This window comes from Pieris rapae, chromosome 14 (genome assembly GCF_905147795.1).
Source record: "Pieris rapae chromosome 14, ilPieRapa1.1, whole genome shotgun sequence".
NCBI classification, from domain to species: Eukaryota; Metazoa; Arthropoda; class Insecta; order Lepidoptera; family Pieridae; genus Pieris; species Pieris rapae.
The window spans coordinates 3,991,388-4,017,181 of NC_059522.1; the positions used below are offsets into that span (position 1 = coordinate 3,991,388).

At 30.9% G+C, this 25,794-nt stretch overlaps 4 protein-coding genes across 5 annotated transcripts; 2 read left to right on the forward strand and 2 right to left on the reverse strand.

Moving 5' to 3' along the window:
- Nucleotides 1–257: 257 nt before the first annotated feature.
- On the forward strand, nt 258–1,670 carry LOC111004392 (aminomethyltransferase, mitochondrial). Its single transcript, XM_022275403.2, has one exon. It carries the CDS (start codon nt 454–456, stop codon nt 1,654–1,656), a length of 1,203 nt encoding a protein of 400 aa, XP_022131095.2. The 5' UTR covers nt 258–453; the 3' UTR covers nt 1,657–1,670.
- A 1,382-nt stretch (nt 1,671–3,052) lies between these two features.
- LOC111004375 (repetitive organellar protein) lies at nt 3,053–20,414 on the reverse strand. Its single transcript, XM_022275380.2, has 20 exons — nt 20,059–20,414; nt 19,871–19,976; nt 19,321–19,554; nt 19,176–19,246; nt 18,470–18,614; nt 17,204–17,361; nt 15,998–16,047; nt 15,636–15,702; nt 14,776–14,994; nt 13,476–13,614; nt 12,638–12,743; nt 11,974–12,196; nt 11,190–11,369; nt 10,432–10,696; nt 9,506–9,616; nt 8,660–8,844; nt 7,406–7,769; nt 6,404–6,615; nt 4,711–4,872; nt 3,053–3,990 (listed from the first exon to the last, which is right to left on the reverse strand). Exons 1-20 carry the CDS (start codon nt 20,176–20,178, stop codon nt 3,907–3,909), a joined length of 3,201 nt encoding a protein of 1,066 aa, XP_022131072.2. The 5' UTR covers nt 20,179–20,414; the 3' UTR covers nt 3,053–3,906.
- Nucleotides 20,415–21,305: 891 nt separating this feature from the next.
- Nucleotides 21,306–23,561, forward strand: LOC111004369 (pseudouridine-5'-phosphatase). Of its 2 annotated transcripts, XM_045631125.1 has the most exons (6): nt 21,306–21,453; nt 21,665–21,724; nt 21,804–22,022; nt 22,107–22,339; nt 22,542–22,720; nt 23,445–23,561. In XM_045631125.1, coding segments are annotated over exons 1-6 (702 nt in total). In that variant the 5' UTR covers nt 21,306–21,443; the 3' UTR covers nt 23,446–23,561. The 2 variants fall into 2 exon arrangements, with proteins under 2 accessions (XP_045487081.1, XP_022131066.1); XM_022275374.2 differs by lacking the exon at nt 23,445–23,561 and having other exon boundaries at nt 21,307–21,453; nt 22,542–22,889.
- LOC111004370 (pseudouridine-5'-phosphatase-like) lies at nt 22,835–25,238 on the reverse strand. The gene is made up of 4 exons (XM_022275375.2): nt 24,885–25,238; nt 24,588–24,806; nt 24,197–24,429; nt 22,835–23,523 (listed from the first exon to the last, which is right to left on the reverse strand). The coding sequence occupies exons 1-4, from the start codon at nt 24,940–24,942 to the stop codon at nt 23,344–23,346; spliced, it is 690 nt and encodes a 229-aa protein (XP_022131067.2). The 5' UTR covers nt 24,943–25,238; the 3' UTR covers nt 22,835–23,343.
- Between the last annotated feature and the right edge of the window lie 556 nt (nt 25,239–25,794).

Consider the following 25,794-nt stretch of genomic DNA (forward strand, 5'->3'; position numbering starts at 1 on the left):
CTGAACTCGTACCAAAAAGTCAACAAAACAAATGGTACAACTTTCGTGCCGGCAAGTGTAATCGAAATGTAAACGCGGTGCGGGAGGCAAGGGTCGACTAACGCACCAATAGCCGCGCTGTGATCGGCGCTACGTCATACCCCGCGTCCCGCTTGACCACCAAAGAGACCTAAAAAACTGACTTCTGCGCATCTAACGACTCTTGCCAAGTTCCGTGCCGAAAATTATACCTATATTACGTTGTGTTAGGTTAATTTTCGTTACGGAATTTCTTGATTCTGTCGCTACATTCAAAGCTCGCGATAAAATCTATGAAATAGCTTTAAAATTTGGTCTGATGTCACAAAATCAACAATTGAAGTAATCTCTCTTATCTTACATAAAGTGACCTCTGCCCATAACGATTACAGATGTCTCATTTGTAATAATACATGGTATCATACAACACGAAACATGATCTCTAGAAATATTATAAGATCAAAATTATTAGCAAGTATTAAAGTGCGTTGTTACAGTGATGTGGGTTCATCTAAGAAGACACCTCTATATAATCTACATGAAAAATATGGTGGAAAGTTAGTCGACTTTGCTGGATTTCTGCTGCCCGTACAATATTCTGACATGACTGTGTCTGCATCTCACCTGTTTACGAGAAGTAGTGGATCTATTTTCGATGTATCTCACATGCTACAAACAAGTGTTTCCGGTAAGGATTGCATAGCTTGGTTCGAATCAATATGCCCAGTTGATTTACAAGGTATGAGTGATGGATCGAGTTCGCTAACTGTATTTTTAAATCAAAAAGGTGGCATAATTGATGACTTGATTGTAACAAGAGTCAGTGAAAAAGAACTCTACATTGTCTCCAATGCGGGAAGACTGGACGTCGATAGGAATCATATGATAGAAACTTCCAAAATGTATCGCAAGAAAAATAAAGATGTCTCCATTCACTTCTTCGATGTAACTCAAAGGGGACTTATTGCTGTTCAAGGACCAAAAGCAGTCCAAAATTTACAACGTTTAACAGATAGTCCTTTAGAGAACTTGTACTTCATGACCAGTCGTTTAGGTTCGGTAGCAGGAGTTGATTGTCGTATAACCCGATGTGGTTATACAGGCGAAGATGGTGTTGAGATATCGGTACCCGCTGAAAAAACTGAAACGGTGACAGAAGCATTATTACAATCGGACGACATCAAACTTGCCGGTTTGGGAGCCAGAGATTCGTTACGGTTAGAAGCAGGCTTATGTTTGTATGGTAATGATATTGACGAAGGCGTGACACCCGTCGAAGCTAATTTAACTTGGCTGATAGCGAAGAGACGGCGAGGAGAGGCAAACTTTCCTGGAGCCGAAATAATTTTACGGCAGATTAAGGAGGGGGTTACTAAAAGGAGAGTCGGGGTAAGGATGGAAACAGGAGCACCTGCAAGGAAAGGCGCGCTTCTAAAAAATTTGAACGGTGAAATTATAGGTAATGTTACTAGTGGTTGCCCAAGCCCCTCTTTGGGGGGTAACGTTGCTATGGGATACATTCTTGAACAATTTAAAAAAGCCGGCACCGAAATAAACGTTAACATACGAAATAAGGACACTCCATGTAAAGTTGCCAAGATGCCTTTTGTACCTTCCAAATATTATGTTAAAAAATAAAAAATATATATAATTTAAAATATTTATTTATAACCTTAAATGTAATAAACGATTAGATAACGTAAAAACGAACAGAATTAGAATATCTTCAACACAAATAATAACACAGCCAGCCACAAACTCATGACTCATAGGCCATCAAATTGGGGCTACCTGCAAAATTACAAAACACATGAGCGACAACAAATATAATCGATTACAATAAACAGTTTAATGAATGTGAAAAAATGGAATTAGTGGGAATGCAACATTAATTATCTTACAAAAATATAAATTGTGTACCATTCTATCACAGGACCGTTTACTTAAATGCCTTTTAATTCTTATTAGAGCAAAACTGCTATAGAACTTACATTATTTATTGTCTACTAAGAGTTTCGCACGGGATTTTCGGTTGAATTTGAAAAATCCCCTTTAGTTTTACAATATCCATAACTTTCACTAAACTCGTTGCGAAATCTTGTTTTAATTTTAAAGTTTATATAAAAAATATTAGAAAGTCTTAAAAAGTTACAAATATTACAAATACATTGCTAAAAAACAAAGATTTATTCCATAATAAATTAAAATACATGTGTTATGTTAAATAAACAAAGCAAATTAACTCAAAGAGAACACTACTTTATTTCCATTACAATTAATATTAAAAATATGCAGTCCAATTATTGACAAACGAAATCGAAAAAAAACTAAATATTTTAAGGAAAAAAATGCATTATGTAACCAAGACTAAAAAATTACATTTAAAAACTAGTTTCCTTTAAGTTAAAATTGCTGTCTAGTGTTACAATAACCCTCTCAGAAATTTGCAATTCAATTTCTCAGAAACGTAAAATCTAATAGAAGTAAGATTCATAAAAATTGTATGGAAAATTACGTAGCATTCCATAAACGCATTTCTAACTGAACGAAAGTACCACCACAAATCGTTCAAATAAAATTCCAGTACTCAATAAAAAAAAATTAAAGAGCGATTCGTTCCAGCTGTCATAACTGACAATTATCATTTTGACGTATGTCAATGATCGCACAGCAACTGTTAGTGTTAAAGCCTCAGTTTTCATAGGAAACAATATTCGTCACCGGGGCAAGTAGTAAAAGTCATTCATAGACACATACGCACCATGAAACCCCAAAAACAATTGCTTTAAGATTTCGCCCGATCGTAGAATTACGTACTTCATGATTAAGAGAAATTTTATTTCCATTAAATTGTATTTTATTAACAAGCGGCCTGCCACAGTCTTGTAAGCATAAGAACAAAAAACTTGGCAATTAAAAAGAGTGGCGGAGAGTTTATTGCCAGTTCTTCTCTTACGTTCTACGCCCTTGATTTGACAACTGGCAGTAAATGTAAAATTAGAAGCATTTAAATACATTAAATTTCTTTTTATCACGTTCATAAGTGTACATTATATTACCATTTTTGGATTTGAATTTATTATTTTTGTTTAGAAAATATAAGTACACTCATTTGTTACTTAACAATAATATGTCATCTGATGAAAGTTTTTTCAATCGTAATGGTTTTTGTGTTAGTTCTTTTTTTGTAACTATTATGTACATTAATGTACATTTATGAACGTGAAAAAAAAAGAAATTTAATGTATTTAAATGCTTCTAATTTTACATTTACTGCCAGTTCTCAATTTCTATAGTAAAATTTTAAGTACAAAAAAGTTGTGAGGTTTCGCTATTAAGTTCACAAATATTCTTATAATAAATATAGAGATCACTAATGTTTTTGTACTTTGGAATGTCAATTTCCAGCTAGTTCGGATTTCATCATTATTACGTTAAAAAATTTAAATATTAACGCACCATTTTCATTAAAAAACGACCTTATTACCACGAAGAAGTTATATTTAGCAAGTACTGCTTATCTTTCGTAACCGATTTCATGAAGACTATACATGCTTCCCGTCCTGAAGATGTGGACGTACCCCCTTATTTTAGTTGCCTCTTTCAATCGCAGCATAAAAATAATTTGACAGAAAGAGACGACACTACTTTAGTTAAGATAGTAATTAGACTGAATTACTTACATATACGCAAAAATGAACTTTATTTTGATACAAAATATTTCAAAACTCTTTACCACTATTAGAATCGCGAAGAATCGAGAGTTTAATGTTTGTTTGGTAATTGAATTACCATCTTTATATCTTTGTGTTGAAATGTTTTTTTCTTTGCAAGAGTTTTTCTGTGTATGTCGTATACTTGATATGCATAGTAATATTCCGCTAGAAGTCACTGATTGAGGTCTGGACCGTTGAAATTTTTTTGGGTGAGTCGAGCGAAATCTTCGTTTAGCTTCTTAATTTTCTCCGTGCACTGAAAACACAACATTAATACTAATAATTTTTTTTATTAGTAATTTAAAAGTTAGGTCAAGAATGATTCACATCAGTGACATGATGACATCGTTCACGTACAATAAATTTTTTAACGCAAATTAATAATAATAAAAAGTTGAAGAAATTTAAAATGACTTAAATGTAAGACGGGTTGGGAAAGACATATTTCTTTATTTGCTTTAAAGATATTGTTTATAAGCTTATAATATACTCGCATAACTCAAAGACAAAACTCGTGTTCAATAAAGCCTTATAGCCGTTTACTTTACTTTTTAAAAATAGTCTAGTTACTAACTCTGAATATATATTTTTTAGCTTTTCAATGCTTTTTTATATAAAGAAACAGGTGGAATGTCATTCTATATAAGATAGACCAAATTAAATGGAGATGGAAGGGTCATATGCTTCGGAACTCCCATAAAAATTGAACAAAATATTGACTGAAAGGAATAGAAAAGGAAAACGAAGAAAAGGCCGAGAACGCAAAAGATGGGAGGACAAACTGAAAGAGCAGGCCTTTGCCAATAAGCACACCGTACTCCGAGACATACTGAAGTGAAAATATATTAAAATCAAGGAGTTTCGGAATATATAATATACTTTTTTATTATAATGCATTTCTTTTATTTTTCATTTCTGATCAATGTTATGTATGTATTTAGGTAGTAAAGATACCTAAACCACAGATTATACTTACATCATATTCCTGATACTGCGATTTCGAACCGCGTCTCTCTTCATGTACCTTTGTCATCAAGTAATTGATTTGGTTCTGCAACTTCACGAAAATCTTCCTGTACTCGTCTTGAATCCTGCTCATTTCACTATTTATGTGCTCGTCTTTCTTTCCCATGTAATCCTATAAATATGAGTTACACGTTAAGGAAAGCGTAGTAGAGGATGACTACACAAACTTGATAGGAAATTAACGACGTCGCATTGAAAGTAAATGAAGAAGAGTGGGGGAGCCTTTTACCACTTGGAAAGTGGATGAGAACCTGTTATACGATATTATACAGAGCTAATATTGTAAATGCTCCTCTGTTGTCTAATTAAACTATTGTTATTACAGTTGCCGATAAATGCCTCAAAACTGTTAAAAACGTATGTTATATGACTACATATTATAAAACAAAGTCGCTTTCTGTATCCCTATGTCCCTTTGTATGCTTAAATATTTTTATAAGGTTTTTTTTTAATAGATAAAGTGATTCAAGAGGAAGGTTTATAGGTATAAAAACATCCATTAAATAGTGGAGAAGTACTATTATTTTTGAGGTTTCTAATGTGATGTCGTAAATAATTACATTTTTTCCGCTTACATTGCAAACGCAGGCCTACGAGTTTTATCAAAATAATGCACTAAGTATTGTACACATTGAAAAGGTCAACAGAAAAGTCCTTGATGGTATATGTCTATCTCTTATGGGTAACCCACATTTTTATATACATCGTTCACAGATTTTCTGTAGTGTATTTAGTATTGCACCCGTGCGAAGCCGGGGCGGGTCGCTAGTTGAGGATATAATCAGCCTTGTAGGACTTAAAATAATGTATAGTAATGCAATTAATGTCTGACACCATTATCATATTTATGTTAAAGAAGATAGTTAATTGAGATTTGAGATATTATCAGTGATTTGTATTATTCTCTTTTTTTAAATTCCAAAAATTTCTAGAATTCTGCAAATATCATTTTTGAAATGTCAGAGATTACAAACCTTTTTGGCGGGGCACAATTTTCAATCTCAGTACAAGTCTGAACATCTGAGTCTATACGTATACATTTTTTTGTTAGTGAATGTTACATTTTATTAAGTGCGGTGCTACACTTTAAAATTGGTTTTATGGCGAGTGATAGTTACGTCCCTTTTCATCACAAACAGTAAAAAAAAGCACGAGTAAACATTTTTTTTAAAGGTTTACTAAACCTGGAATTAATAGGCAGTGATGCCAGCTAAAGAATAAAATAAAATAAGTTAATTCGATATATTGAAATATTTGTTATCTTCGTATAGGTAACATTTTTGTATTTAAAATATAAAAAAATCATAGTATTTTTTTTTATTGCCCTCAAATGGGTAAAATCTGTCCCTTTTTCGGCAGAGAATTTTTTTAGTCGCAACACTTATGAAATGTCAGAATTCTACGTAATAAAAATCAGAGTATAGGTTAGGATTAGCGAGTTTTGTCATCGTAAAATCATCAAATTTAACCATCATCTGTTTTTATATTTTCTTTTATAGACAAGGACACGTATTTTAATTTATTCACCGTAGGCGAAAGTAAACAAATGAGAAAGGATTAAAAGCCACAAGCCTCGGAGATTATTATTCTTGTTCATGATAATACTTATGATAAGGCTTATTTAATTAGAAATTATCCCTTACCTTATAAGTATAGACAGTCTTTTTAGCGTTTTTGTATTTCTCCTGAATTATTTGATATTCATTTTGTAATTTATTTAACTTCTGTTCCAACTGTGTACACTGAGATTGCAATTCCATTAACTTCGTTCGCAAACTCTGACACTCCTTAACGGATGAACTGCTTTTCAATTTCATGTCTTCTCTTTCTTTCTTCATAATATCCTCCATTGAGCCTAAAACGTTGAAACATTACTTATTAAAGGTTGATTTACCATTAGGTAATATTTTTTATTTAACACATCTCTACAGGAAAACGTCCCTAGTAGTTTCTGCGTCTTTTAAATCATAGTAATTTATTTATGTACTCATATAAAATAGTTTGTGTTTATATAAATCATGTGCCTATTTATTAGTTTTTTTTTTAATTTCTATTCCTATAAGTAATGTAAAATATGAATAAATAACTTATTTATTGTAAAGTCCCGGGCGGCTGTCTCAGTTTTTTTTAAACTAAACAAATTTAATACGAGTTTTACAAAAGTGAACCGTGGCGATAGTTTTTTGTGTGTGATATATTAATTACCTTAAAAATTAACGACTATGGTTAAAGAGGCCACAGACATTCTCGCCAAAATCCACATGAGGAAATTGGAATTAAAAATTTTCGTTTGTTTGTATTTTATCATTTTAGTAATAAAATATATATACATATATATATAATTCAAGCTTTTTACGTGAACATAAGCATTGTGAGTTTATCAACAACATTATGACATTTTTTTAAAGTATAAGTCTCAGATAACTAGATTATATAGTGATAGTGTTATTTAGTCTCTTTCTGTCAAATTGTGTTTATGCTGTGGTTAAAAGGGACAGTTTACTTTAAAAAAAAAATCTGTGTAGAGATATATCAGATTTTCAAATGTTGTTTAGTGTGTAATAAATGTATGTATGTAATCAATCTGTTTTCTGTTTTTATACCTAAATGTAAAATAAAACTTCGGTTGGGTAAAGAAAACTTACCTAATCTCGACAACCTCTCCTTATACCTCTCTGCCCTTTGCTTCCATTCAATGATGTCATCTTTCACCCTCTGACACTCCGCTTGCAACTCATTATGCTCCTTTATAAGCACCGAAATCTCATTTTCCTTTGATTCCAATATCTGCGTAACTTTCCCGCGCTCGGAAAGTATAAATTCCTTCAACGTATCAACCTCCTTCGCCTTCCTTTCCAACAATTCTTTTAATTTTGTGACAGTTGACATTTGTTCGTCTTCTATCTCTTTCACACGCCTCGCACAATTCATCTCAACTGTTTTCATTTCTAACGTGAATTTCTCGGCAATTTGGTCGCGTATTGCCTTCTCTTTCATCATAAGTGCTGTCTGAAATGTTATATATATATATATATCTGAATGATAATGCCGTATAAAGGTTATTTTAATCAATTAATAACACAATATTTATAGTATAAGACATGCCATTAACGATGTCTCTCCTCACAAAGCGTAAGACCTATAAGACCTATGTATTTCTATGTACACTATTTGTGTATTCACCGGAATATAATAAAATCAGCAAGTCTATTAATTTCCTAGTAAATTTATAAACTTTCGTACTATGATTCTAAATGAGAGATAAATTGTATTATTTTACGCCCAAATCTACGCGACGTTCGTGGTAAATTTAAAAACTAACGGATATCCATTCGTAAGATTTCTAAAAGCTTACATTAGGTGGGCGTGAAATAATACAATTTAACTCTCATTTAGAAATTTACTAGCAATTTATAAACTTTCGTTTGCGGATTTTCTTATATTCCGGTGACATACAGAAACCTACCGGGATCCAATGCGCCCCTGAGATAACATCTAGTCTATAAATAAAATTATCAAAGAGATTATTCCAAATTATGGCTTAGGGTTAAAGCTACTCTCCATTATGTCAAATTCATAATCACCTTCGACATACGGGAGTCATACTTATATCACTGCTTAATGTTGGTCTAGCTTGAACGTGCGACTCTGAGGTCGTAGGTTCGATCCCCGGCTGTGTACCAATGTACGCATTTAATACTCGCTCGTAGGTTGATGAAGAACATAGTGCCAAAACCGTGCATGGCATACCTTAGACCCAAAAACCTCAACGACGTGTATCAGGTTAACCATCTATTGCCTATGAAGAGAGAGACCTAGAAGATTCTAAACCTAAATAACACCAGACCTACAATCAAATAACTATGAAAATAAAATCTAAAAATCTGTTTTTTTTTTACCTCAGCAGCCATATCGTCCTGAGGCAGTACTTCCTCAGTACCAGAATCTGTGTCGCCGTCATGAGTGCTAGTTCCAACATTTCTCTGATCCTGAATCTTCTTGAACCTATCCATTATGTAATTTTTGAAAACCTCCGCATTAGCTTTCAATTCCTTCATGAGAGCGTCGTTGCTTTCTTGGGCCGCTAAAAAAATGTTCTTTCGAATTTGTCGGTACTGTTTATAATTTAAATGAATTTAATGTTAGTAGATTTATTTATATTTATTTGTTTAGGTAGACTATAAAAATTAACAAACCCAAATGCACAATAATAAAAAAAGAGTTACCATGAATATTAGAACAATATTACTACGTATGTACGCACGTAGGTTTTTATGTGTGACGATTTACTTACTAAATAGTATTTATTTATTTTAGTATTATTGGTATTCCTGAAACTTTCAGGGACGTTTTATAGAACATTTTTTGACAACTTTAAAGAAAAAAAAATTGTTTTATTTAGTGCTTAGGTTTATTAGAAGTCATTATGAGGTAGCAAGTGACAATATATTATCTCTTATAAAATCAATGACGATTATGGCAAACATACAAATTACAAATAAAAATTGTTTTTACTTAAATAAAAAAAATATAAACTACTTTTCGTCTTAAATTTTATATCTAAAATTTAATCCGACTATAACAAAAATTTAAACAAGAGTAAAATTCGAAATACGACATAAATGATTTGACAATGAAAGCACGAACAGATTAGAATTGCCCAAACACTGCATTTATTAAAAAAAATTAATGATTATTTATAAAAAAAAACAATTATAATTTAGGTAATTAATAAAAAATCTTACCTAATTTAACATTACACCTATTAAGTTGCTCCTCCAAGTACTTAATTTGTTTTAGCTGAGTCTCGCATTGAAGACAGTTCTTTATTTCTTTACGCATAGAGGACTTTTCATCTGGAAATAAAATTAAAAAAAAAGCTAATCTTTTATTTGCTCCAATGAGGTTACATATTTTTTCCAACTATAACCAGTTATTATTTCCATCAACCATGGGAATTGGTGAATTAAAAAAGGGACTATAAGGCCTGGCGCTAGCGGTTTTAGTGTTAAAAGGTAGACTGAAAAAATGCTGGTCAAAAATGGTCTGGATGATATCATAATTGTAGGAGGCCCATACCCAACATGAGTTGTCAACCCATCTTGTGTATGTATATATTTGTATTGTTTTGTTAATATTATATATTTTAAAGGTTGGAAATAAATAAAGGCTTAATATTAACAGGTGACATAGAAAGCATATGTCCCATGTCTTGATGTAGTGCAAACTGTATTTTGTAGCCTGTGACTTCCACACACAATCTTGATACATATATATATATATATTCCAATTCGATTAGATTAATAATTACCATACAAGCACCTTTAAAATTTATAAGTGTATTCTTGTTGATATTTTTCTTGGAAATTAAGTATGACCATTCGTCAGACACCCATAATTTCATCACAATGGTAAACCGATTAGATTAGTAGTAGTTATTGGTATCCAGACATTTACATGTGTAATAAACATAGTTAATAATGTTCAAATTGTTTTATTTTACATATCTGTTAATTAAGAAATAATATTTATAAAACCCATACATCTATGCAACACCTGACTTTGTATTAATATGAAGACCTATTGCTTCGTTTCCTGGCGAAACAATTTGTTTCAAGAACTACCTATTTGAAGATGCCTTCTTAGATGATGTAATCTATCAAAATCTTACCTTCCAAGTATTTATTCAACTTATCAGTAAACTCTTTTTGCTTATCCGTGAACTCCTTTTGCAACTCCGATATTCTCTTATTAGCTCTTTCTATCTCTTCCCTTGAACTAGTTAAATCTCCTGCCAATTTTTCGGCTTGCTTTTTCTCTCTTTCTATCCGCTCTATGTACTCTTTCTCTTGCTTCCTGAAGTCATCTCTTTCTTTTTGCATGTTTGTTCGTACGTCTTTCAGTTCTCGTGAGACGGAATCGCGGGAACTGCATACCTAAAAATATTAATTAAAAATTAATACAATAATTTTATTTTTTATGATTCGTGTATTTTCTGATATGAGTAAAAAACACAATTGTTAAAAGTATTGCATTCGTAGTTCCCACATTTATATTGTGTTGTGTGTCTCATCTAGTATTAAGTGATACCGTCGCCCATGGACACTCACATTGCCAGAATACCACCATCATACAACTATTAAACCATTTAAAACTATGCATATAATAATAGGTTTACTGTGGAACTTATGACGTAAAAGTATTGTAACATTTAATACACACAGATTCAACAATGTTTTATACATAGAGCACAGAACATTATGACAATTGAAAAGCCTAAAAATTTAAATCAACAAAACTTTTTAAGCCAGACCGGTAACTGCTTATCGAATATATTAGAATAAATAATATGTTAACAACATTTTAGAAATCAAGTTTTGTTTATTCGATTTGTATGTCTTTTGCTATGCTCTGTGGAGTCGCACTTACTTGAAGATACAATGTTTTCAATTCGCCATTTTCTTTGAGCGTGTCTTTTAGCTGTGCGCTATAGTTTTCCAATTCCCTTAATAAATCCGCATTCGCTTCCTGCGCTAGTGACGCCCTGCTGCCTCGCTCAATTTTCAACTTCTCGTAGTCCATTTCCAGTTCGGTGTATTTTATTTCAATCTGTAAGAATTAAGAAATTAAAGACTTTGATTTTCCTATTTGGTGATTACGTCAACAGTAATTATTTACTTTTTTCACATATTACCCACACATTGTCTATGCTTGAAAACAAAATGCATTGTCGATGATTCTTATAAAAAAATAATTCTTTATGTGCTATTATTTTTGAGAGCTTTCTTTTGCTGACAAGAGAAGGGGATTAATTGCAGTTAATACTTGAACGGCCCTTAAGTAATGATTTAGTTACATATTACATATTACATAACCAATAAACATTTTCTTCTCCAACTTTTTTTGTCCTTTTTTTGTTGACCTATATTTTTTTAATATTGTCAATGAAAATAAATATTTAAACAGACAATTATTTTAATCAAGAATATATCATTATTTTTTTCCGCGTTTAGTCTACTCAGAATACTTTTAACTATAAACCACTTACTCTATGTATTAATCCCTAAAATTATTTCTTTAGACTCCTTTTTAAGGAGTTTCAGTATTGTTTGTTCTATCACACACAAGGTCAATACGCTAGACGATGTATTAATTTTTTAATCAATAAGTTTCTTACAAAAATTTCACAATAAGAAACCAATATATAACTCACACTTTTCATCTCGCTCTTGAAATCTTCCATCTCTTTCCTGAGAATTTCATTTTGTTGTCTGTACGTCTCCACTAATTCACTGTCCGAATGTGTTCCAAGTAATTCCAATTTATTCTGTAGAACCGCTATTCTTGAATTGAGTTGCAACTCTATACCTTTTTGTTCTTCTAATTTAGAACGCAACTCAGACTCTTGCTTTCTGTGTTGTTCTAATCTTCTTTCCCTGGTTACATAATAATTATTGTATATTTAAATATGTTTATACACGAAAACAATTTTCTTTCCTAAATTAATTATTTGAAAATACATCTTTTTAAAATTACTAAATTCTGACTCAATATTGAGGTGAATGACCCGTGAATTTCCAGTTATAAGTACAATGTAGCAATATAAACAAGTAATTATATTAAAATCTTTATGGTTTATCTATGGGTGGAGATTTTTAATTAGTATTGTTTCTATTTTATTGTAATCATAATTTTCATTCTGTTAAAATCTTCCCAAAAATGCAATAAATAATTTAAAATAAATAATCTCAATAAATTAATATACGATAAATTTATGACATAATTTACATTAATGAGAATGTGCATAATTTTATATTTCTTATTCAATATAATTTACTAAATTTATTTTAATATAAAACCCCATTGCAGAAGAATACCTCTTATTAATTTCCTCTTGAAGTTGTCCAACCTTCTGTATTTGCTGTTTATATCGACTCAATACTTCCTTTAAGGTTGCAAGTTTTCCCGGTGACGGTGAATCGCCTAGAACAATTTGTTTGACTTGAATCTAGATTGACTAAAAAAAATATAGCAAAATAGTTGAAAAAGAAATATGTAAAGTATGTAAACTCAGACCATATTTATTTATTCACACTTCGTTGCAATACTTATAATAAAACAAAACACTAATACACAATACATAAAAATTAAAAGGGTAGCAACGGCCTTATCGCTTATAAACGATCTCTTCCAGGAAACCTTAGTAGAAAAACTAAAAAGATGAGTGCAAGAAGTGCTTAACCAAATATTACATAAAAAAATATTTATATATAGAACCGTTATCTAAAGAAAAACAAAAAATAGAATAATAACTTACTAAAAACTAAAACGGATTCATGAATAGCGAATAGCGATGCAATATAAAAAAAAGGAAATACAAGTATTATACAGGTCACGATTGATACTAACTAATTTCGGTTTATCGGTATGAATTACTTTACAAATGTAAACAAAAATCCATGCAGTCAAATGGCCTTACAACCCAATATCGATCTTGCCTCAGATTCATTTTTATTTCATAGACAACTAGATTAGTGTGACCGACACATGTCATCGATATTTGCATTTGCGTCATGCCGGTTTCCTAACGATGCTTTTGCACCATACGAGCCAGTCTTTGAAGACCATTGGTGGCAGACGGTCGGAGCTACAACGTCTCGGATGTCAGTAGCACGCTGGAGTCAACACTGCTAATACATATATAAATATACTCACCAATATTAAAACTATTATCTGGCAACACTTCATGTAGAATTTGATTGAGTGTTGATCGCCAATTTTCATATTCTCGCTGACATCCAGTTAGTTTGTTACGACAGAGTACTAATTCCTGAGCTGTTACCTCGAGTTTGGTCTGAAAAGTTTATTTTAAACATGTACATTGCTCTTCTTCATAGAAATAACTGTAATTATAAGTATGTCAAATTAAAGAGACTCTTCAGTGTGCAGAGAGCCTACGACACAGCAAACTTTTCTTTATATCTTTATAAAATATATATATATGTATATATTATACCCCGGCGAACTTCGGTTCTCTGTGCCTAGCCTACCTTTTTACATACAAAATGGAACCTTTTGCTATGCTACCCCAGAGAATGTTCAGTTTTCCGGAAAAAAAAACTTTTTAGGTTGTTCCGTGAATTTTTATCTATATGAGAGTTCATGTCATAAGCTTTTAACTAACAAATAAAAAATAGTGGTAAATTGTAGACGGGTGAAAATTATGGGTTGTAAGTATTTTTGTATGCCGTATTATAAAAAAATAAAAACAAAAAAAAATGTCTAAAAAAACATTGGACTTTAGCTAGCTTAGGGGTTCAAAAGATTGTAGCCGATTTCAGACCTACTGAATATGCATAATAAATTTCAGAAGAATCGGTCGAGCCGAGAATTTTATGTATATAGAGAAAACCTAAGCCCCTCCTAAATGGCGGTACCAATTTAAAAAAAAATCTAATTCGTATCTCCAGCGACGGGTCCGCTATTATTTATAAGTTCTTAGAGTAAGACTAATAATGGAGACAGCATGGACTCTCGTCTGCCCAAATCCGTTTTTGAGGGAATACCTAGCCCTACGTCTTGTTTTCTTAAACGCGAATTGTACACATGCATTCTTAAAAATACTGATAGATTAGATAAATATGACAAAATTTACACATAAATAATATATACATATAAAGAGAACGTTTCTAGCCATTTGGAATCGGTATACTGTCTTGAACCGCAGTTTTATTAGTATTACCAATGCCATTCATATTCCATAGCAAAATTGTGATTAAGACATTTTATTACAATTTTCTTTTACTTGCTGTAAATAAAAGACAAGACTGAAGCGACGCCTACAGTTTGTTGCCACAAGCGACTACAATGACGTCATATCCTGATTCGCGCTAACGAAATTATTCTGACCTCTAAGGATATCTACAAATTCTCGACTTTTGCCAATGGGGACTTCAGGCCACTCAGTGGTAAGACTATGTTTGTTATTATTATTTTTTTTAAAAAAGCAACTCACCCCAAGCTCTTTAACCTGTTCCCTTGAAGAATTCCTTTCCGTAGTCAATTGACTGACTTTTTCCTTTAACCGCGCCGTCTCCCCACTGACCAATCTAGTCTGTGCCGCTTCTAATTCGTTGGCCAGCCGATTTATAGTACCACCTTTCTCTATTAAAATCTCTTCTTTTTCTCTATCCCGTTCCATACATTTTTTCTCCAGGTGTTTTATCTCTCTATCCTAGAAAACACCAATTGTTCAATTGGTAAAAATGGTTTTACTTACCTACCCAGATGTATGAAAAATATTAACTACCTTCTAATATTAAAAAATGCATTCATTAAATACATTACGGGTACAAATGAAGAAAAAAGAATTATTCGTTTATTATACCTAGTTTTATTCTGAAATTTTATATGTTCTTTGTAATTAGTTTTCTAATTTACGAACAACTTAATATTTATTTTTAATAAAATTCTTTAAACCTATATGTATAAATTGAAGCACATTTAATGAATAGGTCATTAAAATTTTAATTCAAAATACCAAATAATCTACGTAATAACTCATTCGTCTCTTTCTGTCATATTATGTTTACTTTGCGATGGAAAGAGATAAAACATGAGGTACTTTTAAACAATGGAATCGGACCAATTATATATTTTTTTTGTAAAGAATATATTTTAAATAAATATGTAAATTTTATTTGAAAAGAAAAAGTCTGGAGTTTCTTGCCCACTCTTCTCGACACGACACAATCTTTTGGAAGGGGCAACTAGAATCATCTTTATATTTTTTTATATAATAAATATTTTTTTAAGTAAGTTAAGGTAATTTGATACTGATTTTTATCAAACTTTTATTTAAAAATCTTATAATACCTTTTCATCAAGTCTACTCTTTGCCTTCATCAAATCATTTTGCAGTCTATCCATTTCTTCTCTATATCTGTAAATAAGTAACCAAAATATATTTTAGAACATTACAGTAAGATCTTTGTGGATCAGTGCTTAACGCGCACGGCGTATACAAAGACGATTTCATCATATGAATTTAAAATAGAAAGCATTAACAATTTTCTTTTCCAAATGAATGAATGTCTCAAAAATTTTACAATATAAACTATAACAATCACATATTAGAGATGTGTATTTCCGGAATTCAAACTGAATAAATTATATTTTCACTTCTACTGAACCACAGCAGTAACGTTTAATTAGTATTTAAAATTTAAATGTGGTACCTGTCTTGTTGTTCTCTGAACAATGCGTCCGTATCGTGCGTGTGCGCCACCTATCAAGATAATTTTAAGGTATTGATAATACAGAAATAGTAAATAAAAATTATGTAAATGTATATTCATTAAAATCTTATATATAAAATTCTTGTGTCACGGTGTTAGTAACCGAACTCCTCCGAAACGGCTCGACCGATTCTCATGAAATTTTGTGTGCGTATTGGGTAGGTCTGAGAATCGAACAACATCTATTTTCATCCCCCTAAATGTTAAGGATGGTCCACCCCTAAATTTTTTTATTTATTTTTTAGACAAAATTTTTCGTTTTTATTTTTTTACGATACACTATACAAAAATACATGCAACCCTAAATTTTCGCACAAAACACAATTTTTTTTGGTACAAAAACATGGCAAAAAAACGTTTGCTTTTTGTCACCTAGTTTATAATATATATCTTTTAATAATATTTGTTGTAACAAGTCCCCTTATTCATAAAAAGTGCAATTAGTACAAGTGCTGTTATTACTACAGTACATCTCTTTTCATCACAGAGTAAACCCAATTTGACTGAAAGAGATGAAACGGTACTTTAGTTAAAAGAGTGCAATTAGACCGGTTTATTTGTTATTTTAATATTAAATCTATAGTTATAGTACCTGTATACTTGGTACGTACGAAAATATGTAAAAAACATACAAAAACTTAAGCATGTAATCAATATTGTATAGTCTTTTATTAACATAGCTTTTACACATTAAAAAAAAACACTTTTTTACCGGATTGATGCTATATATTGTTGTAAACTTATAATTATTTGACATAATTTTAAATTTATCCGACGTTTCACGTACTTTACAGAAGAAAAGGTGTTGAATGTCAAAAAAGTATCATAGCTGTAGAAAAAGTTGTATTATCTGTATTTATTTCCCTGGAGTTTGTATCGACTAAAATATAAAGCAGAAATTGCTCTCGGTGTCCTCCATTTTCGCGGATTATTTGTATTGAGATTTTAATTTGGACATTATTGGATGTTTGATAATTTTAGGCCATCTTCTCTGTTATACATACACTATACAATAATACATAGCTTCAATCCGGTAAAAAAGTGTTTTCTTTAAATGAAATCAATATTAAAAACACAATTATAAACATAAGCACATTACATTATGATAGTAGGAATTTAAAATCCCGAGTATTTTTTTTTAATTACCTTCATAGTATGCAACCTCTGTTGTATCTCCTGTAAGCCAATATTCGCTGACCGGAGCTCTAGCCTTAATTGCTCCTTATCTTCATCACTTTCTATCAATTTCTGTGTTAAAGTTCCCACTTGCTGTTCTAACTCTATTGTCTTATGCTTACTTGATGCTGGAAAATTTATATTCTTTATTAAGAAGCGAGTGAAGCCTGGAATGGCTGCCTACTGAATCTTATTGATCCAAGGTGAATTCAAATAAAAAAATATTACATCAAGACGTTTGTTTCCCACATGTATATATAGTATGTAAAAAATCTAGCTAATACATTCATCATTTAGGGAAGTTAATAATAATAAAGCTTTGTTCATAACAAAACTGATCTAACGTAAGCGACATCAGCCCCTGTGTTGTGGGTGACTTGATTACAATTCTTCTGTGGTAATATATGTCGCTGTAAAGTTGTTAAATCAGAGAGTAAATTTAATCTCTAGACAGTTCATTAAAGATCGAAATAATCATTGCGCAGTCGACAACATGTTTACAATAATTGTACAAAAAGATAATAATTTACCAAAGACCAGAACTTAAAAGAAAAAACAACTCGCATAACAAACCCACGTTTGCCAAAAAAAAGACTTTAATCTTGTTTAACATTATTAATAAACACGCTGGCTTTCGGTCCGACAGATAGCTAAACGTTTTCCACGCTGCTTTATTTAAATCAAAATGCTAGCTAGATTGATTGAATATCGACTTTTAATTAACTGTCTAGATATTCAATTAACTCTCTGATTTACCTCTGACTACTTTACTGCGCCATAATATAATATATCATTCCATTAGACAATTTGTTCTTTATATATATATTTTTAATTTAAATAATTATGCTATGCTATTAAGAAGAAACCCATCAGTTCTACATTGCGTATTTTACTATGTAAAACTAAAACTAGTATTGTTTCGCCATGACTGGATTCCAAAACATGCTCAGCACAAACTCATAATAAGGGTTTACATAGTTCAGTAAAAGCAGTGTAGTATGTAATTAAGTTTTAAGTATGACTCTTGTGTTATATCATAAAATTGAGGTATGTCTTTAAATTTATTTACTTGTTCATTGATTTTGTCTTTGGATGGGTACATATTATTATAAAAATTCGTGAAGATATATAGACACAAATATATTATATTACTTAACTAAATATTAATTCCACTGTTTATTTAATAACATTCAGACCATAATGTATTAAATTGTTAACAATAAGTAAACAACATACCAAGTAATGTATGTGCCTCTTGCAAAGAGAATTCAGCTTTATCTTTGTCATGTATGGCAGCTTCTAAGCGACCTCGTAAACTGTCTACTTCATTGTCTAAGTTCTTCATTTGTGCCGCATATTGCTCTAACTCTTTCACTCTACCCTAAATAAATTTGAAATTTATGTAAAAAAAAAAACAATATTTCTCTATTCTAATTATTAGATTTATCTGTTATATTTTTTACATTTCAAAACTAAAAGAAAAAAACAGCACAACCTTTTGTCTTTGCTTTGATTTCTGTATCATGATCATTTTTTAATACATATAAATCATAGGTGATGTGCTTTGCTGAGCTTTCTCTGTGTGCCTGACACATCCAAATTCCTAGCAATGTCTTCTTTAAACAAACAAGGGCATTGTGGTGCACTTAGAAAGAAAAACCAATGGTGCCAAACCAGGATTCAAAAATATGACCTTGGGCTTGAGACTTGCACCCTCAAGCCATTAGGTCACCACTGCTTTATTGTTTCAAATAAGAAGCATTATTCCCTATCTATAATATGATTATATTCTATGTGGTAGAATATACTTTTTATAATTAGAGGCATTAAAGTATTATTCTTTACCTACTTACCCAAGAGACAAAGCCCGGCTTAGCTCTAGCATATAATAGATACAATGATATATAAGCTATACTGAAAAATATTTTTCCATAAAACTTACTTCATACATAACTTTAAGTTGTTCATAATTTTTATTATACCCTTGTCCTGTCCCATAGCCATTCAGATGTTCTGAAAGTTAAAATAAATTATTAGAGTATTTTACATAGTCCATATATTTCATAATAGTGTAGTGTATTATTTACCTCTCTCTTGTGGATAATAATGATTTTGTGCATCACCTGCACCATAGGGACTATACTGAAGTTTTACTGGCTCATCTTGGTTCCTCATATGTTGTATATGGTGACTTTTTGGTGTATCGCAATATAATTTTGTTGAATGAGACAGAGGCATGCCTTCTTTAAATGTGTTAATAGATTCAGTATATGTGGGTAAGAGGCCTGTTCCGTATTTGTTGTCTGTTGCATAATGTTTATCTGAAATATATAACAGATTCAAGTTAATTACCCGGCATGAAAAAATACAAGTTGGGTTGGGTTTACAATTCAATACCTTGAATTTGATTATACTGAGTATGTACAAGTCTAACTGTCCAAAAAACGATTATCTAGTTCAGTAAGGTTAGGTTAGTATATTTATTATTTATTGAATTGTAAACCTTAACCCAGATTGAGATAGGGAATAGAAAAAAATAATTAGATAAGGAAAATTAATAGATTTGGATCGCGTGAGAACAGCGTGCATGAAAGAAAGCAATCAGACTTCAATGAATATCTACTATATAAAACTAACTATTTGCATTTGTATGGTCCAAGGTGCAGTTTCCGCTACTGTTTACAGAGCTGGCTTCGTCGTCATCTTGAAGATCATCAAAAGCATTCGCAAGTTTATGTTTTAACTGTAAATAATAATATTAAAAATAAAACTTGTTTGTTTATCTAGGAGTTTACGCGAAAAAGAGTAGATTTCCTTATGTTTACCTCTGCATCCCGCCTTTTTTGATCTTCAAGTTCTTCTTGTTCTTCTAGCCTATCCTGAGCACTATTATTTATGTGAATGCTTGCAGCACCTTTAAATAAACTCATTCCAGGACCCTCCATTCTAAGCACAAGAAACGAAACTGTCCAAACTTACACGATTTCGACATTTACAACAAAATAATTTATAACTCAGATGTCCTAGACTATTGCCATTTTAAATGGCTTTAAGTGTGTTTACAATGGAAAGTGATGAGAAATAAATTTTTAATGATTTTTAAATTCAATAGCAACAAATAATCTTCAGAACAAATATCTAGATTTCAGAACCACAACATCTCGATAAAATAATCAACAAAGTACAAACTACAAACAAACCATAAACAAAAATCTTTTTTGTTATTAGACGCACAGATTATGCCACTTTACTTCACAGATGTATAACATTGCATTTTTTTAATTCTGGCATTGAAGTTCATTCAATATTTACCAATCAAATTATAGTCCGGTTGCGTTTTTCCGTTATTTTAATAATTTTATGATACATATATACAAGTTACAAGACCGCGTTCACCAGGTCACCGGGTCTACAGCCTCATGGCCTTCATGAAAGTACTGGATAAAATCAATCAATTGTCAAAATTTATTGCACGAAGAGAGCTATTCATGCAATCTTTAATTTAATATGTCGGGAATATCTGAGAGATAAATTCAAGGAAATTAATATACTTACCTTTCCCTCGCAATATATTTATGAAAATATTATTATATGTTTGTCTACAAAAATTGTGATAAGTATACTAAAATAGAACATACGCACAATATCAATACTCGGAACAAACGCAGGCTGCAATTTCCCCGTACTAGTCTATTTATAGTTAGGAAATTCTTTTTTTGGGAAAAGGGATACTCTTCTTTAATAAAATCCCAGAGGCTCTTTTATCTCTGCCTTTTAATAAATGTATGAAGAGAAAACTGTGTAAAAAGGCTTACTATAAAGTTAGCGAATATCTAGTTGATAAAAAAGCCTGGGATTAGTGCTGGGCAGGCTACTTCTAATTAATTTGTTATATTTGCTTTAAATATTGTAGTATTGCTTAATGATTTGCTTTTTTAAAAAAGTAACGACAGTCTGTCTTTGGCGATGAGTAGGGATAGGCATCCCTACCTGTAGGCACAGGTTCGAATAAAATGACGTGGAATAAGTGATACCTTGATGATCTTATAGTCTTAACTAGACTCGTTTTTTAATCGCACATTAAACTCACCGTCATAGATTGAGTTTCTTTTATAAACTATTTTTTTCGAAATATAAATAAATTAAAACAGCATTTACTAGATAGAGATATTGGTGACTAGTCGTATATAAGATAAGAGATGTAACTGTGATGAATCAAGGTTAAACGTTGGCAATATAGACTTATTCTTGTTATATTATTAGTTTGATTGTAACCTATAACACCTTATACGCATTTTACAAACATGATTATGTAATCGCATTTATATAGTTCATCGCAAAATTGTCATAATATATCAGCTGTAGTAGCAATTAAACAAGTGTTTTTTCCATTTTGATCGTGTAGATCATTTCATTATAATAATATTTTAGGAAATATGACGTTGAAACCTGTTACTCATGTGTTATTTGATATGGATGGATTGATATTAAGTAAGTTTCAATTTCAATAAAACGAAACTATTGCAAAAGTTCTGATGATTTTTAACTATATGTATTTAAATGTTTCTAGACACTGAAGATCTTTATACTTTGGGTTTTCAAGAAATTGCATCGCGGTATGGTAAAAATTTTACGTTTGAACTAAAATGTCAAATAATGGGTCAGCAAAGTAAGGAATTTGCAAAATCAATAATTGAGGCGCTGGAATTACCCATGTCCGTAGATGAATTTTTAGTTGAGACACGGAAAATTTTTAACGATTTATTTCCACTATGTTCAGTATTGCCAGGTAATGTAACTAAACATAAAATTAAAAGCATGATAATATTATCATTTTAAGATTTTTTTTTACAAACATTAAACATTATTTCAGGAGTCGAGAGACTAATTAGGCACTTAAGCAAATGTAATATTCCAATAGGTTTGGCTACAAGTAGTAGCCAAGAAACATATGAATTAAAAACTAAGAACCACAAAGAACTGTTTGATTTATTTACTTACAAAACATTGGGATCTTCAGACCCGGATGTGAAACGAGGAAAACCACATCCCGATATATTTTACACGGCTGCTGCTAAGTTTCCCGAGAAACCCAACCCTCAACATGTAAATATGTACTTATTTTGACTAGCAATGCATTTATTTTCACTAGTACTATCTAGATGGCGCTGTCCTAAACGCTAAAAAACTATCATGTTTTATTTATGTTAAAAGTAAAAACCTAACAATAACAATAATATTATATCCACACTGATATGTATAAGATAACCTTCACTTCAAAACTTACTAAGAATTTACATCTTTTTAGTGTCTGGTCTTCGAAGATTCACTAAATGGGGTACAGGCTGCTACTGCAGCTGGCATGCAAGTTGTATTAATACCAGATTCTCGCCTGGACCATTCATTGGCTTCTGACGCTACACTGATCATTGAATCAATGGAGCATTTTAAACCAGAACTTTTTGGCCTCCCGCCATTAAATGAGTAGTAAGTGCAAATATAATTAAACAATTTTATCATTGTTTTTTTTACAAACATGAATAAACATGTAATGTTGTTTAAACATATTTTAGCTGTGTTGTAAAATAATAATGAAAAATATAAAAAACAAAATAAATCTTTTATTGAAAAGTAACAAGAACAATTTAACATTTCAGTTTTAAGTACAGGGCTATGCTAACAACATTTAACTTTATTTTTATTAATTTTGGTATGGTATTTGTCACCATTAGTTTTATACATAATATTGTAAATAAACAAACACATTGTTAACCACATTTTAACATAAGACTAGAGGAAAAGGGATTATTTTTGTAGTACACATTACTCTTAAAAATATATATATACATAAATTTACAGTATCATAAAGCATTTAAAAGACAGTTTCATTGTATCAACTTTGTTTTCTTAATCACTAAATATTTAAAAGTAGTCATACAATAGGAAAGCATATTTAAGAAATCTTGTTAAAATATGTTTGAGATATATCACAGACTAGTTAAGCTTGCATATGACAATCTAATTGTATAAAGGTGTTGACTAGTTTTAAATGTATATATAAATATATAATTAAAGATGCCACTTTCACACAAATGTCTGACATTTATGTATTACTTTGGAAATGGTGGTAATCCAAAAAGCTCTGGTTGAAATTCTTCTAAAGAATTTAGTACCAGTGTGGCGTCTTTCAGTAACTCTTTTTCTATTCGAGGGTCAGGAACAACAATAACTTGCATGTTTGCTGCACGAGCTGCTTTCACACCATTAACAGCATCCTCAAACACCAAACACTGAAAGTTAATTAATCAGTCAAATTATTATGACTAGTAACCAAATTATAAAATTGAACATTTCAAGTAATATATAGTCAGTCAGAATACTGAATAAAAAATTAAAAGGAAGAAATGAGATAGTGGTACTTGTTCAAGATGTTTTGTGTAGAAATTTTATATTGTTTAATAAAAATGAATATTTTAAACCACATTATAAATGGTTTTAATTGAAAAAGATAGCACACATTATATTTTCTTATTAATTAATTTCTTTATTTTCCCAAATTATATAATAATGTGTTACATTAGAAAACTACTGTTTGTATAAATGAAACCAGAACAGTCTTATTTATGAGTGAGACAAATGCATATAAAAGTACTTTTATACTATTTTATATCTGACTGGGTGTCTATGTATGAAGCGCAGTAGCTAATACCTAAGTAAGCCTTACAGATCCAAAAATTTTGGCTGAAGCAAATCAGTCAATTAACCGTTTGTAAGTTTTTTATGTGTCAGAACCTAATATTCTGAAAGTTACCTAGCTGGCCAAAAAAAACTAATGTCATTTCCAGCCATGTCATGAAATTATCTATTGTATCAATGTACAAATGCTTTTCTTTGTAGAACATAAGTAAATAAAGAACATAAGTCTGTATTACCTTTTATGTGTAGTAAATCTACTGTACTTACATCTTCAGGCCTTGGTTTATTTGGGAATCTGGATGCACATACAAGAAATATAGATGGATCGGGCTTTCCAAGTTTAACTTCTGGGTCAGAAGAGCCCATAGTCAGGTGGTGGAAGTTGTCCAGAAATCCTTTATGACTCTGCATTTTCATATTTACACTTTCATCACTGGAGCTGGTAGCAAGTGCAATAGGAACTCCAGTCTTTCTTAAGTGTTCAACCAGTTTTTGAGCACCTGAAAAACCATTTTTTTAATAAATAAGGGTCAAATATGACAAATTAATTAACAAGATTATAATGATAAATCATCCTGTTTTTCTACATATAATCAATAATATATCTCTTTATATTCACATATATATACTTAATAATTCTTAATTAGAATATACTTACCTGGCATTAGTGCAACATTAGGGAATAATACTTTATAGTGTTCTTGACATTCACGTGTAAAATCCGCTTTTGTAAGTGGAAGGTCCAATGCTTTAATTATTTTTTCCGCACATTCCCGGCCTTGGAATCCCAATAGACTCTTTTTCAATTCCCATGTAAATGTTTTACCATATGTTGCACATACATTTGTAAATGCTTGTGTGTAAAAGATTTCTGAATCTGTGAATGAAATGTACGTACGCTTTATGTCCACAATGCCCAACGCAAAGTTAATAATGTATTAAATTCAAAACTTACCAATCAAAAGTCCATCCAAATCAAATAGAACATGAGTAACTTTTTTATAAGACATCATTACAATAAAGTTATCAGAAATAATTACAGAAAAGACGAAAGTCTGAATACTAAGTATAAAATTGAAAGGAAAAAATGGGATATGGGATAATTCCTAAATTAGGAAATATTTTATGGTAACTATGATTAAGGAAATATTTAAAAACAACTATTAACTAAAAAGTAAGATCGAGGAGGAATTATGTACTGACAACGTCACTATTGTCAACGAAGACACCGTTTGTTAAAGCCAATAATCTGCTACATAAAATTATCAAAATTACAGAAATTGCGCCACGTGTTTGATTCAACGAATAAAATAAAATAGAGGCTGAAAATACTTACACTTTTATTACAACATTAGATAGAGAAAATAAATAATTTTATGGTTTTATATAATATATACGATATATAAAACCATAAAATTATTTATTTTCTCTATCTAATCTAAAAATCAAATTCTTTTTTTATTTGCTCCTACAAAAAAATAAGTAATAATAGATTCGCCAGAAATGAAACTTTAGAAAAAATAACTTATTTATGGTTTCTAACACATTGCACACAATGATGGATCTGGCACATCCCTAAACTTTTAAGGGTATTGTGAGTCATTATGTTCATCAATATTCAACTAAAACAAGTTTCCCTCTTTCGATACATTCTATTTTGATTATATATAATTAAAAGGTGACAAATTTACATTTGTCATTTTGAAACATGCCTAATATAAAGGTTGTATAGATTCTCAAAGGCTTCTTTATAGATCAATTTCTCTATTAAGGTATTTGATTATTAATGATAATATAAGATGGCTTGCCTTACTAATTATATTACATGACTTTTTAGTTTAATCGATAAAAAACTTCGAAGGTTT